The following is a 20,530-nucleotide window of genomic DNA, read 5'->3' on the forward strand; positions in this document are numbered from 1 at the left end:
CATTAGGTGAGGAATCCACAGGTAGTTGTATCCATCAGAAGAACGAGTTTCTTACCTTCGGTAACGACTTTTCTGGTGGATACATTAGCTACCTATGGATTCCTCACGGTCCCACCCGCCTCCCCGTTGCCTTTCTGGTCTTACCAAGTAATCCTTGAGTGCGCTCCTCTTGGTCTTTGAGGGTGCAATAGATGTTGTATATAATATATTTATATATATGTATATATGTATATATCTTTGTGTATATACTTGATGTGTGTATATATTTTTTAAAAAGAGAGAATTATATATATATATATATATATATACAAGATTTACAGTTATTCATGCAATGTTGTGTATTTTTACAATATAATGGGATGTTGCCTTGCTCTTTCATTGCATTGCCTGGTTGTTCTCATGCACGTAAAAAATGATTGGTACTGACGTCCGCACGTCGTCGAGGACCTCTTATTGCCTGTATGACGTCAGACGGCGTCGCGTGGGCTAGAGTGACGTCCTCGTCGACGTGCAGAGACTAGTAAGAAGATTTCCGTCGAATGCTGGCGCCATGGGAGTATTCATTAGGTGAGGAATCCACAGGTAGCTAATGTATCCACCAGAAAAGTCGTTACCGAAGGTAAGTAACTCGTTCATCTATTCTAAGGTAAGGAATCTGCAACTAGAAGTCTCTGTCAGATGAACAAGTTACTTACCTTCGGTAACAAATTATCTGGTACAGACATATTCTAGTTGCAGATTCCGTACCGACCTACCCACCCTCCCCGCTCTGCGAATTGATTTCTAGGGACAGGGATTCCCCTTTCAGGGTCCTAGTTCTGATGCACCAGGGTCAGTGTTCTTTATGGCTCCGCACTTCTGGCGTGGAAAGTCGTGAAAAGAAATTGACGTCAGCGCGCTGGAGTGGTGCCCATATAGGACCTGCAACGTCATTTCCGGCGAACCCGACGCCGATGACGGACATGGAGTCAACCAATGCCACCTGACAGTGCGCAGGGGTACGGCTCGAGAAAAATCGCCAGATCCAGACTGATGCATGGGGAAATTCTAAGGTAAGGAATCTGCAACTAGAATATGTCTCTACCAGATAATTCGTTACCAAGGGTAAGTAACTTGTTCTTTATTTTGTTCAGCATGACGTCAAGCATTTCTGGAAGAGTTGCCATTTTATCAGTCACTGGTGTGCATGTCCAATCCGCTACCTCTGCTTGTGCTCACTGGATCGTTAAGTCTCCTATTTTCAATAGCAGTGACTTAAATTCCCAGGATATTGAGTACGTCGACCTGCAAGTCAAGGTTATTAGGCTGGCACGTTAGTGCATTCAGTGTCGCTTTGAAGGAGTTTAGCAGAACCTCCCATCTTCCCATCTTTTTAATTTTGCCGCATTGGGGAATTTTGAGTTTGGTTTGTTGTGGCACTAGAGTCTGCCAGTTCCAAAAGGGGTTCCTCTATGTCTACGTTTTGCAAGTTTATAGCTGTGTCTGCCAGGATCCTTTTGTGCAACTGGGGAGTAGTTGCCAAGCTAGAGGTAACTGAGGTAGCAAATGGAGCTAACCTGCCGCTCAGCTGGCTAAAGCCAGTTGGGGATGATTAGATGAGCGTATGGAATTCCATAGTGCATTTGTTGAACGTCCCTTTTTGATCACTGCTTCTTCAGGTTGATTGTTGGTGTGCTCTGATGGAAATGCTGGTAGTGATCGAATATGGTGTACCTCGGATTTTACTAAAAACGTCCTCTTTCTAACTGACTGCGTTACCATAGCAGGTTTTATGTGTTGTAAGTTAGTGCTTGAGGATCCATTCCAAACTCCCACACGCTAGTTTCCAGAGGTTCCTGTGGATGCCCCTGGTCTGATGCTGCCACAGGTAGTGCAAGATGCAAAGGGCTGTCTTTCAGAGAAGTGGACCATTGCTCTCTTGCTTTTACACTTCTTACTGTCCTCCTCCCACTAAAAAGATGATTGTCTTTTGCTTCCTTAAGTTACCCTTGGTGTTAAGGTACATTGGATGGCTAATGAGTGCATCTCAGTTGTAGGGATATTGTGAGGCTGCAGGGGAGCTTGCAAACCTTCGACCTCTTTGTTAAATGATAATATTGCATTCATCGGAGTTTTTAAAAAACTAAATGTGTTCGGTGTTTTAGGCTTGGCTTGTTTTGACTGCTCTGCTGCTACAGATGAGAATAAGAAAGCCCCATCCTGTAGTGTCGACTGTAAAGGAACTTCAGGCACACTATTGCATTTAGAAACTTGTGTGCACTGCGATTTTTGCCCAGTGGACTTCAGCATAACCCGAGTCTCCCCCAAACTCATCGCCACCCTCCCACCTGTGTTGAATAAACCCCCTAAGTTCTTCCTTTGGCCAAGGTAGCGAGGGTGTGATGACTATTGTACACTAGTAGGCACCTGCCACTCTGGTCCTTTGGTTGCTACCCCCTTTACTGGTCTTATGTATGGGGAGGACTGTCAGGTTACCATTATGCACTCAGTCATACACAGCTTAGACCAGTTGCAGCACTCCTGGGAATCATGCAGATTAAGATATTACAGCTGCAGTGCCAAGAGTCGCTTGTCAGCGCTATTCAGGTTACTTTTCAGCAGTGTGCAGGTCCTGTGCAGTATACTGTTTATATCCCACTTGTGTTACACCTGATTAGCCATGTAGATTGGGCTGTACAATCTGTAGAGGGAACTGGTGCAGGGAGCTTACAGCGGGGAGCAAGCCGCACCACAAGCCTAGGTGGCCCGCTTCTGCCCTCTACCAGTACAACCCTCAGGCAGAGGGCTAAAGCTCTTCCCACGCTTCCCAATGCCCACCTTTACTTGCACTGCAAAAGAGATTTTTACCAGGGGGCCTTGCAAACCTTGGTGGGGCCCCCACTGCTGTCATACACTCTGGGTTCAATATCAGACTGCTGACTGGAGTTTCTGCCCCATGCTGCCGACTCACTGCCTCGCCAACGTGGCCTTAATGTTCGGCTGCTGCTGGAGGAATGCTGGAGAAGTGCTTTGGGGGCTCCGGTGCCTCCAGGGCCTCCGTGGTATAGTTGTCCAGTTGCCCAAACAGGAGCCCCGCCAGTGCCAGGCCAAGGTTATAATGGGCCCCTCCAGGCCACTCTGGGTCTCACTGGTTGCAGGCTGTGGCTCATTCTGGCAGCCTTGGCAGCGTCAGTTTCAGCTTGTGGCCAGGGCAGCACCTCTGCGACTCAAGGTCTCCAATAGCTAAAGTCCCACGACCACCTGCAACTTTTGCTGTTTGATTGTGGCTTGCTGGTCGCAGTTGCAGTGCGTGGGTTAGAGCCTGAGGAAACCCAGATCACAGGACAGCCTAGAGCGGACAGAGTGTGGCATGTAGGTTATCCGCTCTGTTTGCTTGCATCACTTCTGCCTTCCAACTCAGTTTCTCCAAGATACAAATGAATACATAAAATTGTGTTTAAAGTGTGGACCTTTGCAGACTTTTAACACAAAATCAAATGCCCGGTATTTTTTTTCTTGGAAAGGTGGTAACCTAATTGTACAATGTGTAGGAAGCTGGGTCTGTATATACTATACCAAAGTAATATATCCAGTGGATCCCCAAAGGCTAAAATAGATAATACTAATGCTCTCTTTTGTGGTAGTGTGGTCAAGCAGTTAGGCTTATCACAAGGTAGTTCTAAGCATTTGTTGTACACACAGTCAAGTAATGAGGCACTCACTCCATTACTAACTCCAGGCCAATATTTATGTATCAAAAAATATACTTTGTTACTTTATTTCTAGAACCAAACGGATCTTTGTTGCAGGTAAGTACAGTTTCAAGAATGTATCACTTTCAAGTATCAAATGCACTTTTGTTTGTAATTAACAGTAAAAACCGATTTCAGTTAAGCAATACTGTTCAATAGCAAAATTTCTCATTGAAAGCAATGTAATCCTAGGGGAGAATAAGTAACAACACAGTTTGTAGATCAGTACTCCACGTACGTTCCCAGTCTTCGTGGGTTAAGGTGTCCAAAGGTCAAGGTTTAGGAAAACACTAAGAGTGCACCACCAGCAACACTGGGTCGGCCAGGTGCAGAGGTCAAAGTTTGTGTTGGACGCCCAATAGAATCCTATGGAGACAGGGGGCACTTAGAAAGAAACAGCTTGCAGGTACCCGCAACTTCAGGGCAAAACACACACACTCAGCGGCACTGGGGCAGCCAGGTACAGAGTGCAAATACAGCGTCGGTCACCCAATGCTTTTCAATGGAGGACAGGTAAGTAAATAGCCCACTGGATGTTGCTGGACTGTTGGTTGGGTTCCCCAAGGACAGGGGGCTGCGGTTGTAGGGTACCGTTAGGCATCAGTAAATCTTCAACGAAGCCGGTCGCGGTCAGCAGGGGCCTCTGGATTTAGGCTGCAGCTCATCATTTTGGTCAGGGGGGGTCAACCTAGGGTGGATTCGAAGTCTGAACCACATGGGGACGTTCTCTGGACCGGTGGGCCACCTGGACTCGGACCGTGAACGTCGGGCGGAGATGGGCAGAACTCGCGGATCCAGGGAGGCCCGTAGTCCTTCTTGGAGGTTTCTTTGTGGACAGGGCCACTGTCCTTGGGAGATCTTGGTCTTTGTGTAGGCAGGCAGTCCTCTAAGGATTTGTAGAGGTTGTTGGTCCTGCAGGATGCGTTGCCTTTTTGTAGCAGGAGTCTTTGAAGCTGCAGACAGGCCGGTATAGCTGGGGCCACGTCAGTTGTCATCTGGAGTCTTCTCTGCTGGAGCAGCTCTTCAGTCCTCCTTCTTTCAGGTCAACAGGAATCTGGGGAGCAAGTTTCAGGGGAGCCCATAAATACTAGATTTAGGGGGCATTACAGAGGCCAGAGGGAAGATACACCCTTCCTGTGCCCAGTGCCTTTGGAGGGGGGGGCACATTTCTAACCCTTTTGGCTATCGTCCTCCAAAACAAGATGGAGGATTTTGCCAGGAAGGGTTAACCTCAGCTCTGGGCACCCAAGGGGTGGTCTGAGCTGAAGTGGACACTCCTCTTAGTGTTGACTAATTTTCCTACCAGACCTGCCGCCAAAAGTGGGGCTTGGTCCGGGGGAATGGACATCTCCACTAGCTGGAGTGCCCTGAGGCAGCAGAAGAAAAGGCAAGAGCCTTTAAGCCTCACCACCAAGTGTTGCTGTTCCTGCAAAAGGGGGTGCAAAGCACCTCCACCCAGAGCAGGTTTTGTCCCTGACTCCTGAGAGCCCAAATTTTCTCACCACATTGGGTCATAAACTTGTCTGGTAGTGGCAGGCTGGCATAGTCCAGTCAGCCTCACACTAGAGAGTTGGGTGAATTTCAGGGGGCATCTCTAAGATGCCCTCAATGCATTTTTCAATAAACTCAACACCGGCATCAGTGCGAGTTTATTGAGATGAGAAGTTTGATACTAAACATCCCAGCATTCAGTGAAGCCATTATGGAGGTGGGGAGTTCATAATGACAGACCCCCAACCCATGTACTAAATATGGCTACACTGCACTTACAGGATCTAAGAATTGACCTAGACACCGTAGGGACATATTTCTCATGCAGCTATGCCCTCCCCTGAGGTATAGTACACCCTGCATTAGGGCTGTAAGGCCTGCTAGAGGGGTGACTTACCTATGCCACAGGCAGTGGTTTGTGGGCATGGCACCCAGAGAGGGATGCCGTGTTGACTTTACCTTTTTCTCCTCACCAACACTCACAATCTGTAATGGCAGTGTGCATGTGTATGGTGAGGGGTCCCTTAGGGTGGCACAATACATGCTGGAGCCCTTAGAGACCTTCCCTGGCCACAGGAGTGGTACCTTTTACAAATGACTTAACTGTGTGCCAATTGTGGAAGCAGTGGTACAGTTTAGGGAGAGAACACAGATGCTGGGGCCTGGTTATCAGGATCCCAGCACACACACTGTCAAGTTAGCATCAAATATCATGCAAAAAGTAGGGGGTACTGCAACAAGGGGCCAGCCTTCTACACCCTGCATTTAAAATTCTCATCTAAATCTAGACCACTACACTGGATGACCTTCCAATATGCATGAGAAAACAACTTTGGAATAAAGCTTGGCGACGAACAATGGAGCAAAATGCCAATTAAAGCCAATATCTCCTGAGTTTATGCATCAGAGTGCCAAACCATACTCTCAATGTATACACAGTTTTTAGAACAATTGTTAAGAGGGGCTGTGGGGTCATAGCATACCTCCTACTATAATTTGGTCCATCACAAAGCTAGCAGGTTTCTGATAGATAGTCTGACATACAATACAACTGCCAACATGCTCAGATCTAGTAAAATGCATGATGTAATATTATTGTGCTGAACCCTTCGTAGTGATTACGCCCATATATTTGCAAAATGTGGACATGCTTTCTCATAGGTTACTTGAAGCTAAGTGAGCATATAAGCACTTTGGGCGTCAGCATTTGCCCCACTATGGCAGTAGGGCTAGAAAGGCTAGAGTGGCTTTTATAGAAGAAGTTGACACACACTAGTGCTAGGTGCCCTTCTATTTCGATTGTAAGACAGTGCAGTAATCCCATATTTTATATGCTGCATTTTATGATTCCTGTAATACTGATAGAAAGGTTTCTCTGCTCTCGTTGCCTTGCCCTGCTATGCATACCTTTTGTTGGCCTTCTGAAGTCTAGAACTAAGTGAGTTGAGTGTCTGAGGTACATGCTTCGGAGGCTACGACAAAGGACTAGTTGCGAGTGGGCTCTTTCCTGTTCATTTTATTTTAGGCAATGAATCTCTTTGGAAACGTTTATGTGGCAGTCATCTTTACAACACCAAAGGGGTCATTCTTCAAATGTCAGGAAACCAGTGCTAGTTTATTGCCCCAGACTTCCTAGAAGCTTAAATTAGGAGGTTGAGTGTCCTACACATCCTACATTACGCAGCAGTAGCGTAAAGTGGGCTGGGGTGTCAGATGTTTGGAGGATGGAAAAGGGGCCTGTTAAGAATGTTATATGTTTTAAAGCTTGCCGGCGGTATTATAAAAGTTAATAAAAATGGTTGAAAACTAAAAGCCACAACAAAAACCCTCCAAAATAATGGCTGCTCCTCCTGCTGGTTAACATTGATATGACTGAAGTGTTTGTGGACCCTAACATGCTTTTTTTTTTATTTTATTTTTTTTATACAGTTTACCCTTCTTATGTCGTCTGCTCCATTTAATGTGTCACTTACTGTCTGCCTTCCTCATCACTGTTTTTTCCTGCCTTTTTTACCCTAATTGTATTCATGACATACGTTTATTCTGTTTTGCTACTTCCTCCTTTAGCTGCCATCATTATTCATCTCATTCTTGGTGGTTGTCCTTGTCTTTTAGTGTGTCACTATGTCTCTGCCTTTTAAGGCCATCAGTCCCACTGACTGATATTATGGTGGACCATTCCCTTTGTCTGTTATCAACTGGTTCACTACTTGGTCTTTCTTGCTGCTGGCTCTCATGGAGCAGATGAGCACAATAGAGTATCATTGACGTAGTATTTGTGAAGTTGTTGCCCAAAAGAGTGAGTTCCTCTATTCCAGTTACTGCAGTGGAGAAATGACCTTGATGGCTTTGTAGGCCAAAGCTGCCAGCTGATTTTGCTGTTGTCCCTTCTTTATCGAATTAATTTCTACCATTGGACAGTTTGCAATGGTGGTCCAGTGCTGGAGCATATGGTGGCTTCAGGCAGTAACTGTTTTTAAAAGGACAGAAGTTGCTGAATACTCAGATGTTTGCTCATCTCTGCCCTCTTCTTTTGCCCTCAGGAGTATTTACCGAGAGATTCTCTTCCTGACATTGGCCGCCCTGGGGAAGGAACACACAGACATTGGTAAGAGGCAATGTGCGATGGAGAGAAAACAAGAAGGTTGGAAGCTATAGCGGATAATTATGAGATCCTGAGTTTGAAATCGCAAATAACATATGCCTTGCTCTGGTGACTCTACGCAATGATCAAGCATTCGCTTTGTACAACTGAGTAGAAACTTTTTGGTCTGTACCCCGTGTTATTTTGTACTGTTAATTCATGATAGCAGTGAGAATAGGTATTTTTTAGAGAAGTTGAAGTGTGAAAAAAAAAAAGCATATTTGCCAAACAAGTAATGTGTGTTTGCTACTAGATAGAGCTGCGCTGGCATCTGCGCATAGCTGACATTCATCTCAATAAGTAGATGGACACGTGAGTTAGAATCAAGCTAGGGAACTGCACCCTTCTTCTGCTTGGGGACTTCAATAAGTGTGTAGCTTAGGACTGACCCTTGTTATTTAATCTCCATACTGCTGACAGTATTAACCATGGCTAGGCTCTGTACCTGTGTTCCAAAATGCAAATGATACAGTGCTAATGGATTGCTCTGGGGTGATTCTTCAGTGGACCATTTACGCGCTAGAGCATTCAAAAATTGCAAACAATGATAAGTTAACCTGAAGAAAAACAACATTTTGGTTTTCAACCATGAAACTTTCAAAAGTGGAAGCTGGTATCTCAATGGGTTTACCTCTGGTTTGAGGTGAGAGGCAGCTGCAAGGTAATGCAAGTGCTGCGTCCAATATAATTCAAGGGTACTGAGCCAAAGCTACGTCGTGATGTGCGCCTTTTTCCAATTAAAATATCTACACGCAGTTATGGTTGACTAAGGAATATACTATTATTTGATACCGATTTGTGTGTAATATACAAAATAGCTTTCCCTGATTTTTTTATAACCAGTACTCCGGGTATTTTAACTAAGAGTTAGTAAAACAAAAAATATATATATGATGGAGCAGGGTACGTGAGCATCTTATCCACGTTCCTTGAAGCAGAGAGCTGTATTGGAGGTATGCTTTCACCCCCTCTGCAATGTGTTCAGTTGAAATTTCAGTGAAAAGGAGCGGATGGGCTTGAAAGGCATTTGTCTTCCTAAAATCCCCAAAATCCTATGTTTTGCATGAAAAATATCAAATTAGAGCTGCTGTGCAAGCTCTGGCTAAATAGATCCTGCCTGTCTGCATCTGGACCACTGTGATCAATATAGCTACTGCTCATACTAGAATTACCCTTTGGGGGTACATGATGAAGAGCACGCCCTTCCCGTCTGCCCTATTGTAATTCCAGTTATAAGAAGTATGTGTGTTTGACCTCTGTCTACCTAGAGGCCATGAAGAAACCTGTAAAACCTGTATAGCTTTCAGAAATAAAAAGACCAACCATTGTAGGTAGGACCATTTCTGGGAACACTGTAGGATGCAGCAACAGAACCCCTTGAGTTTGTTAGACCTGGCATCCTTGGCGTGGTCTCCACTGTCTCTTTTGCCTCTGCTTTTCACGTTTTGACTGTGTGCTAGACTCTGTTTTTGGTACTCTCAGCACTTTACCACTGCTGACCATTGCTAAAGTGCAAGTGCTCCTGTTTACAATGTAGGTGTAATTGGCTTTTCCATGATTGGAACATTTGATTTACTAGTAAGTCCCTAGTAAACTGCACTAGAGGTGCCCAGGGCCTGTAAATCAAATGCTACTATTGGGCCTGCAGCACTGGTTGTGCCACCCATATTAGTAGCCCTGTAAACATGGCCCAGACCTACCACTGCAGTGTCTGTGTACGCAGTTTTAAACTACCAATTCAACTTGGCAAGTGTATCCACTTGCCAGGTCCAAATCTTCACTTTTAATACATGTAGGGCACCTCTGAGGTAGGCCCTAGGTAGCCCCACCGGCAGGGTGCAGTGTATGTTAAAGATGGGAGATGGACTGGTGTGTTTTACATGTCCTTACAGTGAAATATGGCCAAATGTGGTTTTCACTGTTGCAAGGCCTGTCTCTCTCATAGGTTAACATGGGGGCTGCCTTCAAATATTCTTTAAGTGCAATTTCCATGAGAGCAGATAGAAATATGGACTTTGGGGTCTTTGAACTCACAATTTAAAAATACATCTGTAGGGAAGTTGGTTTTTAGATTGTTAATTTGAAAATGCCACTTTTAGAAAGTAGGCATTTTTTTGCTTTAACCAGTTTGTGACTCTGCCTGTTTGTGTATTCCCTGTCTGGGTCAGACTGACAGTTGGGCTGTTTGTGAATCTCCTCTAAACAGTGACACAAAGGGAGCTGGGGTGTAGCCTGCATATCCCGACGAGCCATCTAAGCTGGAGTGGAGGGAAGAGTGGTCACTTACACCTGAATGGGCTGTGCCTGCCCTCATACAATGCAGTCTCCAACTACCTGGTGTGTGTCTGGGGCCAGGCCTGGGCAAGGCAGGATCTTGTGAACAATAGAGACTTTCCTTTGAAGTTTGCCTACTTCAAAGGCAGAAAGAGGTATAAGTATTTGACCCAAAACCCCAGACTTTAGATCACTTCTGGATTCAAAAGGAACCTCTTTCAAGGAGAAGAGCTTAAGAGCTGAGGAGAAGGGTTGCCCCTGCCTGTTACTATGCTTTGTTGGGCTTTTCTGCAGTTGCTTATTCTGTCTGTGAAAGTGGACAAAGACAGGACTTTGTTATGTATTCCTGCTTGAGAAGAATCTCCAAGGGCTGAACTTACCTCCTGTTTTGAAGTCTCATGGCCATCAAAGACTTCCTCTGCCAGAACCTGGGCACTCTGCTGAGACTCCTGCCCTGCCAAGTGGTGCCCCATCCAGTCCCTGGGCCCTTGAAAGGTGAAGTTGGCAGAACAAGGACTGAAATCCACGCACAGATATTTTCGACGCACCACCTGAACGGTGGCTGAAAAATGAGGCGCAACCCACTTTCGTGAGTGCGGAGATGCCATTTTACGCATGTACTGGACATAGGTCACTACTTATGTCCAGCTACATAATGGTAACTCCGAACATAGGCAAGGTTGGTATCAAACATGTTGGACTCATACCCCAATGCTTTTGCAAGCATTGGTTGTATGATTACATGCACTCTGGGGTCTCCTTAGAGGACCCCCAGTATTGCCATTCCAGCCTTCGGAGGTTTCTGCCCTCCTGTTGCTTGAGCAGCTCAAGCCCAGGAAGGCAGAACAAAGGATTTCCTTTGGGAGAGGGGTGTTACACTCTCTCCCTTTGGAAATCGGTGTTACAAGCTTGGGAGGGGTAGCATCCCCAGGCCACTGGAAATGCTTTGAAGGGCACATTTGGTGCCCTCCTCGTATAATGCTTTCTACACTGGTCCAGGGACCCCCAGTCCCTGCTCTGGCACGAAACTGGACGAAGGAAAGGGGAGTGACCACTCCCCTGTCCATCACCTCCCCAGGGGTGGTACTCAGAGCGCCTCCAAAGGGTCCCTGGGTTTTCCCATCTTGGATTCCAAGTTGGCAGGGAACTCTGGGAGCATCTGAATGGCCAGTGCCAGCAGGTGACGTCAGAGCCTTCCCCTGATAGGTGCGTACCTGTTTAGCTGACCAATCCCCCTTTCAGGGCTATTTAGGGTCTCTCTCTTGGGTGGGTCTTCAGATTCGGATTGCAAGACTCCAACAGGAATTCTCTGCATCCTTTACTTCACCTTCTCACCAAAGAAACTACATCTGAACCCTCCAGGAACTCAACAAAGAAGCAAAGATGACTTCTGCAACATTGTATCTTCAGCTCCTGCCAGCAATTGCAACTGTTTCCCGGTCGTGCATCCTCAGAGGACAGCCTGTCTTCAGCCTGTACCAGAAGAATTAAGCAATCTCCCTTGGAGTGAAGAAGTCAATCCCCTGCTACAGCAGGCACCTCTCTGCAATGACGACCAGCTGCGTGGGTCCCCTCTCCTGACAAGTTGTGTGGATCCTGCATCACGGGTGGTGGACTGAAGTAGTCCCGATGGTCCTGACATCCTACAGTCCAACTTTGGTGGAGGTAAGAGCTTGCCTCCCAACGCAAGACACTACCCCCTTTGCACACCACATGATTTGCAGTTGCCAAGGCTTGTTGGCATCCTTCCACAAAGTTCTTCGTGCACCGTGCTGCTCGGCCCCCAGCACTCTGTCCTGCGACGCACAGCTTCCTGAGTGATTCTCTGGCGGTGTAGGATCCTTTGTTGTAGTGCTGCATGGGCCTCCTTTTGCACCTTTTTGTCCCCATGCTGTGGGACTCCTGTGCGCACTGCCTGGTTTTCTGTGGGCTCTCTGAGTTGCTGAGAGTCCCCTCTGACTCCCCCTCCTGGGTAGAGTCCACCAGGTCCCTCCTGGTCCCGAGCAGCGCCATTTTCCGCTAACCGCAAGCTTTGAGTGTGCCAATGCTTGTTGGCGGAATCCAGCGATGCAAACCAGACTGCAATCTTCTATCCGGTGTGGGACATCATCTGCACCAACCAGGAACCCGCATTCGTCTTTTTGGGTGCAGTACTGACTTGTGTTTCACTAGTGGTTCTTGTTTTGCACCTTCATCCGGGTTAGCAGGGGTTCCTGTTCGCCCTGGTCTCTTCTGTGCTTTTTGGACTTGGTCCCCTTCTTCCAGAGGTCTTCAGGTTCAGGAATCCATTGTTCGTCTCGTCAGTCTCTTCTGATTTTTGCATAATCTTCTTTCTCGTGTTCTTGTGTGTTCTAGGAAAGTTAGTGTGATTTACTGCTGATTTACCTTTGGTGTTTTCTAATACTCCCAGCGCCCCTCTACACACTACACTTACCTAGGTGGGAAGCGTGACATTTGCATTCCACTTACTTAGTTTATGGTTTGTGTTCTCCCTAGGCCCATTTCTAAGTGTTGTGATTTTCACTAATTGCACTGTTTTTTAACTGTTTTATGACTGTTTCTCCATACTAGTGTATATAATTTGTGTATTACTTACCTCCTAAGGGAATATAGTCTCTATGATATTTTTGGCATTTGTGTCACCAAAATAAAGTACCTTTATTTTTGTAACACTGAGTATTTTTTTTCATGTGTGTGAGTACTGTGTGACTACAGTGGTATTGCATGAGCTTTACATGTCTCCGAGATAAGCCTTGGCTGCTCTGCTACAGCTACCTCTAGAGAGCCTGACTTCTAGCACTGCCTACATTTCACTAATAAGGGAAAGGTGGACTTGGTATAAGGTGTAAGTACCATAGGTACCCATTACAAACCAGGCCAGTCTCCTACATCAATTCAGTGATGAACCCCTTTTTGGGCGTCAGGTGGACAAAATGTTTGAGAAGCTCTTAATGCCAGATATTGTAAAGGCCATGGATCACTGTAGATGAAAACTACTAAGAATAGATTTCAATATCAGGTGCATGGCAGGGTGAAAATTGCCACACCACTGCAGCGTTCAGGCTACCAGCACCATCAGCACCTCAGTCTTTCCTACCACATGCAGTGTGGAAACTCAAGCAGAAGTTGATGACTCTTATTCAAGTACCACCAGTGCGTGCTGTGGGCAAGACTGTTCTGGTATTTAGTGTTCTGGAAATGTCTGTCCACCAGCACGAAGAGTTACTCATTCAGGCAGGCCTTCTTACTCAACACCAAGGCCAGCTGAGGCAATCAAACATCAAGCAGTTGAAATTAATGATTTGATGCTTGCAGTCATTGAGTTTTTTGTAGTTCCTATTTATTTGATGTTTATTACTGCACAAAGAATCAGAGCTGTGAAAGGCATCGGTGTAAGATATCATAGTTATTGCACCTTCAGAAGGTAGGGTTAATATGTACATCTATTCACTCACATTTAGCAGCAGTAGTTGTTTATATACAAAACAGATAACACACTTCTCTGTTTCAGATTCCAGTCATCAGTGTATTTATAGCGGGACTTAAAAGTGTACTTCCTCTGAGAATGCCACCCTTTCTCACATGGGACCTTGATGTTGTGCTCACTAGACTCATGGGGCCTCCTTTTGAGTCACTATACTTTTGGAAGGTAGCATTCCTTTTGGCAGTCACTTCCTTGTGGATGGTTAATGTGTTGCAGGACTTACCATTAGAAAACACTTTCATTCGGGTTTATAGGGACAAAATTGCCTGAGGACAAACCCATGTTTTATACCAGCAGTGTTTTTTTCCTTTTCGTGGAAATTAGTCAATTGAGTTGCCAATCTTGTTTACACACAGAGACCGTGGCAGAAAGAACATTGTATATATTAGATGTTAAAATAGCCCTAATGTGTAACATTGACGGAGAAAATCCATTTACAAAACAAAGCAGCCTTATGTTGCATTTACAAAAACCCACTTGGGAAATCCCGTTTCTATGTCTGGTTTTGTGACAAATGCATTTGAATATTTTATACAAAGGCAAAAAAAAACATTCTGTGCTGAAAACACATTCCAGACGAAAGAAAGGAGTTAAGTTGCGTTTCTAAGTAATATACCATTAGCATGTATATGTAGGGCTGCTATTTGGTCAACACAACCCACATTTACTACATTATTGTGCGGATATTCAAACCCAGCAGGAGGCTCAACTCATGCAAACCATACATAGAACTTTATTGCAAACATAGACTCATTAGCCACTGTCTTAGGTGGAGTGCACTGCTTCATAGTCTCTGCACATTATAGCAGTACATACAGATTCACATGCGCAATCCCACCTCCATAGATGCAAACGCATGCTTCAGATGTTTTTTCTCTCAACTCATGTATTCATTCACAGTGTATCCGTATACAATTACTACCCTGCTTCCCTTACCCAATTACTACACTTGTCCATTTTTGTTAAATTGGGCCACCATCTGAGATGGAGCCTTTGTCCTGGTGCATTGTGGGCTTCTGGGAGGAGAGATCACAAGATATCCCTAGACTGAAACTTGGAAACATCCATGCCTAACACTGCATGGCAAGAGTGTGTTGAGTCTGTGAAGCTATAGTACTACAAGCTGAAAACTGATACTTAAAGGGTAAGTAATATTTTCCTTGTTTAGTTTATCTCATGGTGAGTTAGAAAACTTTCCCCGGTGGTTTCAATATTGATTTGTATACACTCTGCAGCAATCTTGAAATCTTGAATCATTGTCTTTTTTTCTTCCAGTGGCATTTGACAAAAAGTACAAGGCAGCCTACAGCAAACTGGGAAGCTCAGTTGGGAAGGAGGAGCTGAAGAGGAACCGGGCACAGCTTCCAAGCCCTAAGGCCATGGACTGTCGCAAATCCTTTGGGGTCACACTGGAGTGTTGAGGCAGAATGTTCAGAAAGCTCCAATCCCTTAGGCTTAAGGTACTGAACAAAGGGGAGATTTCAGGACTCTGTGTGAGACTTGAGAAACTTCGGCTCCCCAGAGACCCGCATCCTAATGTTAAACTGCCACATTGGGGGAAACACCAATGTAACACCAGGATTTGTTTCAGCCCAGTGACCAAGGAATCCTGAATGCAGCACGTCAGTAAGGGAGGCTGACCACCTATGCCTGGCACCCTTCAATCTAAGCAGCATTCAAATCTGTGATGAGCCCCCAACTGGCGTCCCCTCCCTTTGAACCAAAGCACCTACATGAAATGATTATTTCATTTGTGGGAGTGAAGGGAAAGTTAGATGTAATTACTGTACGAACTGCACTGTACCAGCAAGACCCTTCTAGCACGGTTGGGTAATCAAGAATGTGTACTGGGAAAACTGTGCCAATGGCTGTATGCTGAGAGTAGGGTGAAAGAGGAGAACCCGCCTGCTTGCCATTACACCACATAGTGCGGTAGGAAGGTGACATTTTGTATCGTCTCACAAGGTTACTTTTGATTGCTGCTTATGGTGTCTGACATCCAGTAGGAAATGAGAAAAACAACACAGCTGCTCTGGCCAAAGGTGGAAATGGGGGGCGCGCCTGTGTGTGTGTGTGTATATTTGTGTGTGTGTGTTTATGTACATTTTTGTGTGGAAGAAGGCTGCTGCAATTGAGAAGAATAAAAATTAAACCAGTTTTACATAGTGCAAACAATATATGTAGAACACTTATGTGGCTTTCAAAAAAGACAGTGAAAATAATGCCCTTGATCTTTACGAAGGCCCATGTCTTGTGTGTATGAGTTGATTGTGAACTGAACTGAAATTAGAGCACGCCAGTGAATGCACTGAAATCTATTAACGATGCAAAGATCACAAAAGATGATGGGACGCTTCAAAAATTCACCTGTTGCACTACATGTCAGTTTGGGCAACTAATGGCAGAGGCTACGGCACTGATGGCCAGAGGTGACAGTGAGCGAGTGTTGAGGGTACAGTAACACTGTGTATTTGGGAACCTCTTCGATCACTATAAAGAAAGCGGGCAGCACAGTGAAAGCTAAAGGTTGCACTACTTGATAAGGCCATGGTTTTCACCCACTGACCCTGTGGCTGAAATCATGTCATCTAACTGGGCGTTGTTGGATGTCACTTTAAGAGTTTTGGTTACTGTGTATATGCACTAGGGAAGTTCATCTGGGGGCTCGGTCTATGGAAATGTGATTGAACTATCGAACTTTGAATATTTGTCCTTGTGTGTGTACAAAGAGCCTGGTCTACGTGTACTTGCACTGATCCTCCATTGTTGCAGTGTGTCAGCACATACTGTATTTCTCAAAGTCTGCATTGAGGAAAAAAGTCCTAAGCATTTATGATTTGCCTGCCTACTGCTTCCTACAAAAAGATCAAACGCATACTTGCATGCATGTTGCTCCCTACAACCCTACGACATGGTGTAACAGTCATTCACTCCCCGTTCTGCCACAGTTGAACAACACTTGAGTTTTACTAAATGTCACATTTTCTACCGGTAATTAGCTGTCTGGTGTTGACATGATCTAACGGTATGATAAGCTAATTCTTGTAAGGTGGGATAGGATATGACTTGTCTGTGTGTTATTCCCTGTCAGGTTAGATTGTCATTAACTTCTGTCACATGTTCTAATAGTTACCACCTGTCGGACACTGTTGACTTCTGATTCCCCAGTGCTTGCATGTTGCCTCCTGTCGCATGATATGAGTGAGATAATTATTTAGTCTGTTACAGAATCCGACAGTCCTCACTTGTCACTTCAAGTTAAATACTGTAACATTTGTTCCTTGCCTGTCCATTTATGTTCCCTTGTCTATTTGTTACTTCCTGTTTCTTGTCAAGCTATTTACCAAGGATCCCTTTTTATGCCAACTACGCTTGTGCTGCCACAAAAAAGGCATTATAAAAGGTAGTGTGTATCTCCTACTCCTTTGCATTTATTCATAGCCACTGGCATGATACTAAAATGTACAGAAGAGAACTGTCATTTCTTCAGTGGAATTGACAGTATTTGGAAGTGATACATAAAAAATTACTGCTTTATTTGGTAATTTGAAATGGCAATTTCTGATGAGTTTGACGCAGAGGTGGTTTTTGTTTGAAGATCCACTGGAGCCTAGTTTGCTTAAGGTATTCCAGAAGACAAATGGACATAGGTAGAAAAATATACACTAGTAATTTTGCACTTCGAAACCAATAATTTGTTTAAGTACTTTTCAAGAAAGTTCCTATTCTATGATCTCACAATAGCAAAGTGATCTGTGATCCTTTTTTGAACTTTTTGGACGGCCCTCTGTGCAACGCAGTACAACTAATAAGCTTGACATTATTTTAAACGTTGCTGGCAGGTGCCCTGGTTCTAGTGCCCTTAACCAAAAGACTATCTTTGTGTCCTGTTGTTGCATATCATCCTCTTTCCACATTCTGTTGATGTAGTGAAATTTTGCGACCTACACTGTGGTATGCTAGGAGAAGTGCTGAAAGGAAAACATGGTGTTTACTTAATCAGTATTTGTTATTTTTAATGTTTTTTTCACTGCCGTATTTTTTGTTTGTGTATGATAGAAACATAACTAATGTCTTTTAGTTTTACTGTAAGGTAAAACCAGCAATCTATTAATCATTGTCACCACTGCCATTCCATTAGTTAGGTTATGTCACATGTGGCTGTTTTCACTTTACTATTAGTCAGTGTATGGTGTTATCAAAAAGGTCTTGAATCTGGATTTCCATTGTTGTGTACATTGTAGTCTCATTTAGTATCCACCAATATTAAAGATGACTTGGCTTTATCGCAAAGAGAGGTTGTTGAAACGCTGTATTGTGATGCAGACCCATTTGAGGATGACTTCCAGTCGGTTTGTTTATTGTGACTCCTTCAACACTGGTAAAGTTTCCTTTCAATTGACCTGTTTATTGTGGCCTTATGGAGCGTTGTGAAATTGAGCACAATTTGTTGATTGTGCAGTTATCGCTGACGTTTTATGTGAGGAGTAACTGCAATATGTCAAGCTTGTATTTGTCAGACTAGACATCATGGCTTTCAGGGGACAACACAAATAATTGGAAGGTTAAACCTTCTTCAAGGACACAATGGTTATAGTGGCAACACCAGACCTACATACAGTTGCAAATTCCCTTACTGGTGTTGCTTACTACCAACTCTAGAGTGTGCGACAGTCAAAGCGCTTAGGCATAACATCTTAATTCCACACCACTATTGGAAAATTCTGGGTTGGCTATCTTCAAACTGTTGTCCATATCGCCTGAAGGCACCAACAAAACACCATGGTCCAAAGGTTTCTAATTTTATTTATTTTCGCTGTGTTTACTCTCTTCCTTTTACTGCAGTGATAACTATGTGACAATAATAAAAAATGTTTTTCATTGTTCATATGTTTGATATATTTTAGTTTAAATATATTTATTGAAGATTGTTTTAGCTTGTGCTTCACTGTGATGTGATGTTATCAGCAGTTGAATTACAGGTGTGCAGTGTGTATTTCAGATTGGAAAAGTCTCTTGACCTGGTGCAGTGGGTAGTAGTCTGTTGAACAACTCCATTTGCTTATCGTTCCTCTTTGTTAGAAGTATCATATGTCCCAGACATATTACTTAACAGCTTTCTACTGTGAACCCTGTTTGTGTTCCACCTGTCTTTTCTTGTTAAACGTGCATCCCCTGGCTTTATCTTTATCATTTTAAACAGTAGAGACCCTTTATCAAAGGGTAGGTGATCATGATGCATGTTGTATCAGAGTATAACCGCATTAGTGAAGTGAATGAAGAAGTTAATTTTATGCCACTTTTCCCCAAATCCCTCTTTTTTTGTATTGGATCATACTCAGACAATGATGGAAGTATGGCTTTTTTATGTATTTGTTAGGCTTGGGATCCCTTTGACCATACTGAAATACAGGGTTAGTTTTTGTGTTCTGCTTTAACTACATGAGCATCTACCTCTTTCTCGTGTGAGTTGTGCAAGTCTTCAAGAACAGTGCTTCCATAATGGCTCTATGTCTTCATAACGCAAAGATGTTAAAGCTTATGACGGGACCTCTTGCTCCCCCTTTTTAGTTGCTCTGAATTTATTTTGCTGCTGCTGCAAACCTTTCCAAAAGATTGTGCCCATCAGCCTAGGCTATATGCAGAGGCAAGTATGTTGCAGTCTTCACATTTGATGTTAGATTACATAATCCTCATGCTGACACTGTGCAATATTTTACAATGTCCAGAGGGAAAGTTTTTTTTTCTTTTCAATGATTAACTGTTAAATAAAGTGTTTTCTTCACTTTTACAGCACTCTTCTTCTGACCTAGTAAATTTCTCTTCATTATATTGGGAATGTGGTGTGATCAGCACCCAAGCCCTTCAAATATGTTATGATACAATAAAAAGGTGAAACTATAGAATGTATATGACAAAAGCGTCAGCAGGAAATGGCCACCACAGCCGTGGACACAAAGAGAACCATGGATCATAGTGCTTAGGGATTTGTGGTCTGGCGCATACAAAACCTAAAACTAATCACAATTAAAACTGGGTACAACAAGGATTGATGGATATTGAAAGATAATAAAATATAACCACAGTGTTTGTTCCAACTTTGTGGTTAAATAACAAGTGTCTCTATTATCCATCTCAGTGGTACATAGGTAATCAGCTTCTGATGGCTCAAAGGCCGAATAACCTAGTCTGTGAATCAAGCATGTATATTACTCTCAAACCTGTAAGAGGCCACTAATTATATTATGAATTCTATGTTTTGCACAGCATGCACTCTGGAAACCCACAGGATGGCCACGGCAAGTGGCAAAGGAACTGGAAATGTTCCATGGGAAATTGAACAGATGACAAAAGTTCGGTGAGCAGATATTAGGTTTTCGATTGAGGAGGTATGCTTATGTGGTCTCTGGAATAGGTACTGCTTCTCAAGGTGCAGCTTCTGGAGGTAGCAGTAGAGAGGAAGTGGTATTATAGCCAGAGCTGACAACTTTGGAGTTGGGGAACCAGGTTCAAGTCTCTGCGTCAGCTCAACATTCTGTGATTCTCGGCAAATCACCTAATCTGCCTAAAAACGAAATGTGATATTGTGTAATGAAATTGGTGTTCATCTAAAGCTCTGCAATACCTTTGGGTCTAGTTCGCACTATATAAAAAAAAAAAATTAAAAACAACAAAAAAAAGTAGGAAAGTGAGTTCCAGAGTACTGCACCTCACCTTTCTTGGTACCCTAGGTGTATGGAACAACAAGAAAAATCAAGAATATGTATGAAGAGGGGTATAGTGACATTACGTGGTGTAGTTGGGGATACTTGTAGTAGGCCTAGTCAAGGATGGCTAAAGTATTAAACACATTTATTTTATAATTTGAAAGCCATCCAATAGACTATGGAGACCAACAATCGTGGG

At 43.9% G+C, this 20,530-nt stretch overlaps 1 protein-coding gene across 2 annotated transcripts in view; it reads left to right on the forward strand.

The window, feature by feature from the left end:
• DENND4B (DENN domain containing 4B) overlaps positions 1-19,420 on the forward strand; it is a 167,109-nt gene extending 147,689 nt beyond the window's left edge. For both annotated transcript variants that reach the window (XM_069218173.1, XM_069218174.1), the window contains 2 exons: positions 7,766-7,830; positions 14,900-19,420. In XM_069218173.1, the coding sequence (XP_069074274.1) occupies positions 7,766-7,830; positions 14,900-15,045 (211 nt within the window). In that variant the 3' untranslated portion in view covers positions 15,046-19,420. The remainder of the gene's footprint in view (positions 1-7,765; positions 7,831-14,899) is intronic.
• Positions 19,421-20,530: the final 1,110 nt, after the last annotated feature.

The sequence above is a fragment of the Pleurodeles waltl genome, chromosome 12, assembly GCF_031143425.1.
Source record: "Pleurodeles waltl isolate 20211129_DDA chromosome 12, aPleWal1.hap1.20221129, whole genome shotgun sequence".
Taxonomy (NCBI): domain Eukaryota; kingdom Metazoa; phylum Chordata; class Amphibia; order Caudata; family Salamandridae; genus Pleurodeles; species Pleurodeles waltl.